This window comes from Crocodylus porosus, unplaced genomic scaffold (assembly GCF_001723895.1).
Source record: "Crocodylus porosus isolate Cpor-Errol unplaced genomic scaffold, CroPor_comp1, whole genome shotgun sequence".
Classification (NCBI taxonomy): Eukaryota; Metazoa; Chordata; order Crocodylia; family Crocodylidae; genus Crocodylus; species Crocodylus porosus.
In genome coordinates this window covers 23,746,602-23,756,068 of record NW_017728915.1, presented here as the reverse complement: position 1 = coordinate 23,756,068, position 9,467 = coordinate 23,746,602, and the positions used below count along the sequence as shown (strand labels likewise).

At 40.7% G+C, this 9,467-nt stretch overlaps 1 protein-coding gene across 4 annotated transcripts in view; it reads left to right on the top strand.

Moving 5' to 3' along the window:
• CEP89 (centrosomal protein 89) overlaps positions 1-9,467 on the top strand; it is a 104,529-nt gene that overhangs the window by 51,837 nt on the left and 43,225 nt on the right. For all 4 annotated transcript variants that reach the window (XM_019535835.1, XM_019535836.1, XM_019535839.1 and 1 more), the window contains exons 13-16: positions 1,390-1,505; positions 2,805-2,985; positions 3,916-4,083; positions 4,557-4,698. In XM_019535835.1, coding sequence (XP_019391380.1) covers positions 1,390-1,505; positions 2,805-2,985; positions 3,916-4,083; positions 4,557-4,698 — 607 coding nt within the window. The remainder of the gene's footprint in view (positions 1-1,389; positions 1,506-2,804; positions 2,986-3,915; positions 4,084-4,556; positions 4,699-9,467) is intronic.

The window sequence follows — 9,467 nt, the reverse complement described above, 5'->3', positions numbered from 1 at the left end:
TGATATCAGGAGGCACTACTTCACAGTCAGGGCAGCTAGGATCTGGAACCAACTTCCAAGAGAAGTGGTGCAGGCTCCTACCCTGGGGTTTTTCAAAAGGAGGTTAGATGAACACCTTGCTGGGGTTGTTTGACCCCAGTACTCTTTCCTGCCATGGCAGGGGGCCGGACTAGATGATCTACTCAGGTCCCTTCCGACCCTGCAAACTATGAAACTTGTGCAGTTTGTGCTACTGCATATCTGAATCCAGCTTAGGGATCCAATTTTCCAGCAGAAACAGTAGTAGTCATACGGGCATCTATGATCATAGCCATCCCTCAGTTTCATTATTCACGTGCAACTACAACCGACCATCATGATCTATTTGGGTATTCAGCAGCAACATGGAATAAGTTCACAAAAACTCATAATACATTTATATGATAAATTCAGTTGAGTATGGAAATAGTCATTTTGTCCACTGTACTCACAAATCAAAACAAGGACAATATTCTCACACTATACATACAATCAGGATACAATTTTATCTTGTTCTGATCACATGAACAAACTATTTTTTGGTGTTAATATCATCACCAGAAGTCCTTGATAAAAGTTCAGTCCTCTGTTATATAGTAGGATAAAGTCTAATATAGCTAATGGAGCCTGTTGCTCTTTAACAAAGTTTTAATTAATAGTACACCTAATACCATCCCACTGAAATGCATCTAATTTTCTTTAAAACATCCATATTTCTTATTTCTCTGTTTGTATCCTGGGCAATATTTCTCTACTTTTAAGATATCATATCAGAGCCCAAGTACTTCATTAAACCTTCCTTAAGAGCAAAAAGACTTGTGTTGGCTTCCTTAAAGGCAATATTAATGTCCAGCACAGAGCTAAGGGTCAGTTCTGAGCTCAGGCTACATAAGTTTAAAAGGTGGTCTTCTCACAGTCCCATAAGTCTGTGCAACTGTTTCAAGATTTATAAATCAGTGTGAGCTGATGACTTTGCAAGTCTTTTGGACTCTGTCATGGGATCCAGTTATTAGGTAAGTAGCTTTCACTTCTCTTAACTCCTGGCATATTAGCTAGATACAGTTTTCAGATATATATATATCATTGCAATTTTTCTCTTTTTACTGGGTATCTTTGTACAGTCTCAGAAAATGCAGATTTGTTTTCATCCTTCCAAGTTTTAAAAACTATTTTTAAAGAGGTATTTTCACAGAAAGTTAGGCGTATACTCTATTTTAATTGTGTAGTGGGTTTAGACATTGTCCTCAATGAGTTTCCTGAATGGAAACCTAATTTAAAAAAAATAAGTTTAGACAGAGATCATTTGTGTTGTTCCTTTGACTATTTAACTTAGTATTTGAGAGGTACTCACTTCTAAATTACTTATCACAGGCAACAGCTACAAACTCAAGCCAAGCTGGTCTTGGAAGAAAATGGAGTGTTGATGAAACAGCTGGAAATTCAACAAGCTAAAGCAAAAGACAATCACAACCAGCATATCCAAGAAGGTAAGAGGCTTTGATCGCTACTTACTTTGACTGTGGCAGAGAGAATACTACAGTTTTATTGCATATGTACTACTAGGTCCAAATAAAACCATTATACACGAAGCTGTAGAGGTTATTTTCCTTTCTGAGAATATACTATCAGAACCAAAAGCCTTCAACAGAAAGTACTTTTTCTACTAGAAACAGTAATCAAAACTGTTAAATGTTATAATACATCAGGACTTGCTTGCCAGTCCTCCTTTAGTTTGTTCCCACCCCTTACTGTCAGATGCTGGTGCAGCTGCTCTGGTGCCCAGAACACAGCATGTAGAAGCTCAGCCCTTGCCTGGCCATGCAGGAGTGTTGGTGCTGCTGATCGGCCAGGCTAGGGAAGGAGCTTCTGTGTGCTCCATGTCTGGGAGAGACCCCAGCCTGAACCACAGCTTTTAACCATCATGACTACACAGGAGTAATGAAACAATATCTGTGACTCTTTTTGCCCAGTTTGTTGTTTTAAAGCTTAATCTAACAAATTACTGCACATTCCAATAAAGCTGTATTTGTTTTTGTTTTGGTGTTAAACCAAGTAATATAGCGCTTAAACACTACTATATCTGTAAACCTAATTTCTCTTTACTTAGAGAAACGTATGTTGTTACATGTGATGGTGCACCATACTATCTGCACCCTCCCTTCAAAATCCTAGATCCACCTATGGTTCTGGGTTCAGCTTTGTGTATATGACAGGGGTTTTCAGCTAAATTCAGAATGAAATGGGTGCTCCCTAAATAAATTTTTTAGCTTCCCAAAACTCAAATCTAAATAAGTCCTCCTAAATCCAACAATTTAAAATTAAATAGGAGTTTCTCATCCAACCTGTCCTGGGGTTGGGATGAATCAAAAACCTTCAAGAAAATCACCAAAAAACAAACTGTTATTTTGTCCAGAATACTCATATCTTCCAAACAGCTCCTTCAACATGTCTCAAACCTTTTGGGAAAAATACTACCCTGGTATAAGAACATACTTGTAAATTCCAGATATGTCTGCTTAGGTGTGATTTTGGCAAAGGCAGAAGTTGATGCATATAAGTCTTATAATAAAAGAATTTTTTCCTTAATCTGTTCATAATATTTGCCAGATAGATGGAGCGAAAAAAAAGAAAAAGTATTTATAAAAGTATATATACTGAAAAAAAAAAAAAGTATTTAATATGACAAGCAACATTTCTACAAGGCTTAATGGCAGCTACAAATAATGCGCAAGTGGTTTCATTGAAATATTAAGTGCTGTTGTATTGGATTTTTCTCTCCCCCAAAGTTTCTAAACTGACCAAACAAATAATGATGTTGGAAGCTAAGAAACAGAGCCAGGAAGAGGAGATATCAGAGTACCAAAAGAAGCTGGAGGCTTTACATGCTACATGTAAAGAGCTGGAAGACAAGCTGAATGGCAGAGTGACAGCAGAGAAGCATTCTGCTTTGGTGAAGGAGTTAAAAAAGTATGTATACCAATAGATAAGTGTCAGTCTATAAGCCTGCTACGATCAGATCTCGCCTCCCCCTCAGCAAGTCACCAAATACACAACAAATAAGAAATCCTCTTATTTCCGTTTTCCTCTTCCAAAGGAATAAAGCTAAAGGAATCATGTAGATGAGATGAAAAAGACTTAGGAGCCCATTGCTTTGACGAATCCAGTCCAATCAAACAAGCTTCAGTAATGGTCTCAGTTTTACAAGGATGCAGCAATATTTTTGCTTTTTACAATTCCTAAACTGTGGCTCTTAATAATAACAATGAAAGATAGTTAAATTTTCAGTACAGTACAATATAGAGAATTACAACTAGTTATTTCTAACCAACCACCAGTGTTTTGAATTTATGCATTTCAATTTATCATAAAAGTGGATGTTTAAGCTATTTTAATGAACCAAAATTATTTTGCTGTTCTTTGCCTGAAGGCTTGTAATAATTTATAGCTTGTTTATTTGAATATTAAATACCATATTTATGAGGGTTTTTTTCCCCAGAAGTTGTCCAGAATGTAGTGTATTAAAACATTCAACTAAATTATTTGTGTTTGAAACTAAGAACTGGAAAGGTATTCATCTCTTGGTTTTGTATGCTCTTGAACAGTCTTGTAGACATCCTTTTACCACAGCTAGTGATTCTTGCAGTTTGTGTTTTAAAAGTTACCCAAGAAGAGTACATATTGATCATAAGGAGTATGTATGTGTAAATTCTTTTCAAAGAAGGGTCAGAGGCATGCCTGTTTTAATGCCAGAAGAATTATGTATTTATGCTTTTTTGATCATTAGTAGTAAAGGTTTTATATCTCTCTCTATATATTTTAACACAAGTATCTTACCATAACTCATCTGTTTTTGTTCAATTAGGTATTTGATACCTGTTCCTTGTCATTTTTCTGCAGTCAGTTACAACAGGAAGAGGAAAACCGAAGTGCTGAGCTGAAGGATCTAATGGAAAAGCTAGTAACACTGCAAGCACGCAGTAAGAGCTTGGTTTTAGAGAAAAATGAGTTGGTGGCTGACAACAAAATCCTTGGAGCTGAGCTGGAAAAAGCACAGAAGGCAAACAGGTCCTTCTGTTTCTTTCTTCACTGAATTTGGACATCTGCTTCCCCAAAACACTAATATTTCTAAAAATAAAGTAACAGAAATATCTTCTGAGAAAATAATGGTCTCATAACCTCTACCAGCCAACAACATACACTCAAGATTTTATTGCTTTTACCTCCTGGAAGTTGTCTTTTCATTGAAATATGGCATAACTTCCAGACTACCTATAAAAGGCCTGAGTTTTAAACAAATCGAAAAAAAGTAGAGGAAAAATAAAATGGCTTAATTTCCTTATCAACCACTAAAAATAATGTATAATGTGTTTGTGTAGGGTTAAAAAGCAGATTATCAACCTATAATTAGAGGAATATCAAAATCTGTCAATACAGATTGAAAGCTGATGTGCATAAAACATACACATTTTTGAGGTTTTTCTACGATAGCAGTTCTGAAACTAACATTTTCCTCTTTTAACTTTCTACTAATTTTGTAGGCGATCACAGAAGAAAATAAGTCGTCTGAAAGAGCAGTTAGAAGAAACTATGGAAAAGGAAGTGGCAGCCCACCAATACCTAGCAAACCTTATCAGTCTGGCAGAAAATACAGCTCAGGAACGGGATCATCTTATACTTTTGGTAATTTCTTTTAGGCATATTTTGCCTAATTTCTGTTATTTTTATACAGGAAAAGAGGGAAATAAAACTATTAATACAGAGTAATATTTCAAAATGTAATGGGCTCCATCACTTTGGGGTGTCTGGAAAGAATTAATAAAAGGAGATGATTATAGATTAATCTTTCAAAGCAACTTTGCCAGTTCCCAGGATTATGACCAGAAGGTATGTAATTTAGGCTCTAAGGTAGATGGTGCCCATCAGAAATTCCACCAGAACAAACTAGTCCCAAGTAAAGCATTCAGAAAGACTGGATTTATTAGACTGTAATGCATACTCCTCTGGCAGCCTGTAGTTTAGGGGGTCTGATTATCAGGCTGTGCGGTTGAGAGATGATTTCTAGTTTAGTGAGAGGTTTGCTGCATTTGTGGAAAAGCTGCCACTTAATGTCAGAGAGGAGTTTGCCTTCGTAGCTTCTGGAGGCTAGATGGTAGCAAAGATGAACTGATGGACAACCCCAGGCACAGCCAACACATCTTCCTGTTTGCTAGCAATGATGATGGTCATATTGCTTTTATTTTCACCAAGGGCAAGGATCCCTATGAAATGCAGAATTTAGTGGCAAGTCTTCCTTTCAGGGGAGGAGGGTTGTTCATTGCCAAGATGAATAATGTACTTCATACCTTGAAGGACCCTAAAGCAGAGGTTTCCAAAACACTGGGCCATGGCCTGGTAGCAGGCCACTAAGGGTTGGCTTCCAGGTCATGGCACAAGCTTTAACCACTACTAGCATCCGTTCTATGCCCACACCACGCCTACGCCATGCTGATTGGCTGGGCGAGAATTTCCTTACTTGGCCAATGACTGTGTCTTTATCTTTTGAAATTGGACCACAGTAACTGTGGCTAGTCACTTCTGTATCAAATGCAATGGCTAAGAGATGGGCAAGCAAGCTTCAATGCATTTTTTTTTGGGAAAAAGTGCTTCTGCAAAAAGCACTCTGTTTTGCACCACGCTTCCACCTATTGAGTTTTTTGTGTCATATACTGCCTCCGATCCTCACAACCCTTCTCCTCCATGTAAAAATTAAATTTAAATATGTAAATTAGATAATTTCTGTACCCAGTCTGCCAAAATTATTTGAGTGATTTTGCCAGTCCACAGTATAAAAAAGGTTGGGAACCACTGCCCTAGAGCAAAACTCTGTTCTCCAAGTTCCTGAACGAAAGCAGTTTTATACACCTCCCCCCCTCCCCTTTCACCCTAACCCACAGGACCAACCCAACAGTCCTTTGTTTTCCTCCACTATAGATCCTCTGAGCTCCCTAAGGAAAAAAATAGCTATAATGTTAGCCTTTCCACAGGTGACAATCTCAACTACTTTGGAAAATAAGCAAGTGTTTAGATACGACAGTTGAAAGATCTGAATCAATCCACATAATTAAAAACATGTTTAAAAACATAACCAAAAATAGCCCTTTTGGGAATCTCCTGACCCACTTCAGATGCGCTTGGTCTTATATTGCCAGAAACCTAGTGGATCTCAGACTTTCTTGGACACCATGCAACAGCTCATTCAGTGCCTACTCAGTCCTGTCCCATTTCCCTCTTCCTGAAAAGGTCTCACTAGGTCCTATTAAAACCAGCAGACCTTTTCTTGGCGGTAATGGAAGTGCTTCCCTTTCAGTACTGGGAAGTAGTTATTACAGCAGTTACTTCATAATCTTGATGAGAAAAGGATAATGACCCACCCTGAAGAAACTGAACTTAACTGAAGTCCATGACAGCCATCATGCAACTGGTTCTTATCTCACAGCCTTCAAGATACCATTTCCACATTTTTATTTTACTACCACACAGGAAATACCTGAGGCCTGTGGTATGTGAGGAGCACAGCCAATACAAAGACTTTCTTTTTAGATCAGTGGAAGACTGAGATTGCTCACCAATGTACTCTCAGCACGGGAGCAAAATTGAGAAAGTTATCCTCTCTGATATTGCACTTTATGATTCTACTTTATTTCTGTTGGAAAAACAGTTCTAATAAGCAGTAACCATTGATTTTAAGTGTTCAGTAATTCATTCAGTAGATGAGTGGAATTATGTTTCAAATTTTAAGGTTCTTTGTGTACACACACACACACACACACGACCTTGTTTCTAGTAACTTATTTCTTTTGTCCACAGGAACTTTCATTATAAATTACATTTGGCTTAATAATTACTGTATTTGGCGGTATAAGAAAAGGGTCATTAACAACCGTTATGCCTTATTACTAGGGCTGTCGAATGATCGTAATGAGTTGCACAATTAAAAAAAATTAGTTGAAATTAATCACAGCTTTATTAGCACAGCTAAATTCTCAAAATTATGCAGGTACTTTGTATGCTGGGGGGGCGGTATGGGAATTTGTGAAGGTGTGCGGGTCTGTGGATGTGTGTGTGGGGTTTCGAGCCTGGGGAGGTGGGGTCTCCCCATGCCCTGGCAGGACGCAGGGTACTGTGGATCAGGAGTGAGGGGCAGCAGCAGGGCTGGGGGGGCTGTTGCTTGGGAGTGAGGGGCAGGGCCAGGACATGCCCCCTACAAACATTCTCCCTCTACAGGCATCCTCTTTAAGTGCAATGTGGTAACCCTACAGGAATGCAGCCCCACACTGTGTAGAGCAGCACCCAGCAGGTCAGTGTGGAGGGGAAGGGGCAGATCAAGGCCCCCACAGTGAGGGAGGGAATGGGGCGGGGGCTGGAGTGAATAGGTCCCAGGGCCAGAGTGGGTTGTGTGACAGCCATGGGTGGCTTGTCTAGGGGCACAGCAGGGGGTCTAGCTCCTCATGGCTGTGCACACCTCCAGGGGAGGCATGAGGGGCAGTTGCCCCCCAGATTTGTGCACAGGGTAGAGGCAGGCTGCCAGCTGTGGGCTGGGGCTCTCTGCTATGCCTTTGCCCCATGAGCCACACACTGGCTACGGCAAGAGGCACAACATGGTGTTATGTGGCTCCCAGGGCAAAGGCAGGAGGGTGCAGATCCCCAGCCCACAGAGGGCAGCCTGCCTCTGCCCCATGCACAATGAAGGGGGGCACATGCCTCCATGGCTCCCCCATGGGTGCACATAGTGGCAAGGAGAGACACCCTCCCTGGATAAGCTGCCACAGCTCCATCCCATAATCTACCTCGGCACCCCATTCACCCCAGCCCCTGCCCCACTCCCCATCTTCACTCTGGGGGCCTCGATTGCCCCCCTGCCCCTTTTCCTCCACAGACTTACCTGCTGGGCACTGCTCTACACACCACTGGGCTGTGTTCCTGGCTGTGTGCAGGCTGTGACTGCTCGTGTCTCTGTCTGTGTGCAAGTGCCTCATGTCTTTCCTGCTGCAGCAACTTGGAGCCTGCACCCAAGCTGCCCTGCAGTTCTCTGCCCTGCGCTGCTGCCCTGCTGGGCAGCCCAGAGGCAGTGGTCATGGTAGCAGAGCGGAGTCCAGGCACAGGTTCCAAAACCACAGGTGCGTTTAGCACATTAAAAAATTAATGCAAGCACAAATTAACACGTTAATCGCGCACGTTAACGGTGATTAATTGACAAACCTACTTATTTTCCTTTGGTCAAGTGCCAAAGTTCTATTATCCTTGACATAAAGAGAATAATCAGAGAGAATTTAGAAGGATTATATAGAAAAAAGCAATCCTGTAATAGTCCATGAACAACTAACTCTGAAACCTGATCCCTCCCTTGAAAAAACCATAACCAGGAGATAACTAGAACTGTCTGAGAGGAGAGGAAATCTCAGTGAAGTTTCTTTGAAAAGCTTTTCTTCAAATCGTTTCATTTGGCAACAGTGGCCACTTATAACCTTATTAAAAAACCTGGGCAGCCTGTCTTAGTTTTCCGACTGTGATAGTTCAGCTTCTTAACTCTGTAGGAGGCCTGATGGCTCCTGCGTGCTCTGGGATCCCTAGCATTTTCTTTTAATTCAGAAAGTGTTGGAACTGAACTTCTACCTCCTGTTATCACTGATGCTGCCTAAGAAGTAAGATTCCATATTGGGAAGAAGGAACAGCAAAGCAGCAAATGCAGCTTGGAGATGCAGCGTGTTAAATGTTGTGTACTATCCTTCAGCACTTGTATGGGAGAGGGAAGGGTCACTCAGAGATCTGCATTTCCTCTGGTTGCCATTCTGACTATGCGCAAAAGATCCATGTTCAAGAGTATCTCATGGAAAACCAGGTCCTCACTGAGATTTGCCCATACTCTTGGAAAAAGCACGATGGCCTCAAATTTGCAGAAATATACGTGTATACTTACCTTTACTGTTTGCAGGATCACAGCCATCATGCTGATAAATAAATCCAACAATGTAATATGGTAGTAACAAATTATTTTGAGCTATTTTGATGGTTTAGTAACAGTGTTGAATTCTAATCCTGATTTACAGCTGTCCATGTCACGCTTTCATTACATTACATGATCCAGCTGCCACAGTAAATCAAAATAACATTCTGTGACTGAGCACAAAGCTCAAAGGATTTTAGTTCTGCTACTGAGTTTTGATTTTTCTGTAAATGGTGATGCATTTCTGGAGCAGACAGGAATGATGTGTGTAGTTTACATGTAGTCAGGCTTCACTAATCCTAACCCAGCTATTTCTCTCTCGAATGCTATCAGTGATTAAGGAGTTCATTGTCTCAGACACACTGGGGCAGAGGCAGGCACAGCCAGAAGAGCCATGGGAGAAACCTCCATGACTGCCCTGCCTGGCCCCAGCCCCAACCACCCAGCACTTAAAAAAAAAAAAAAA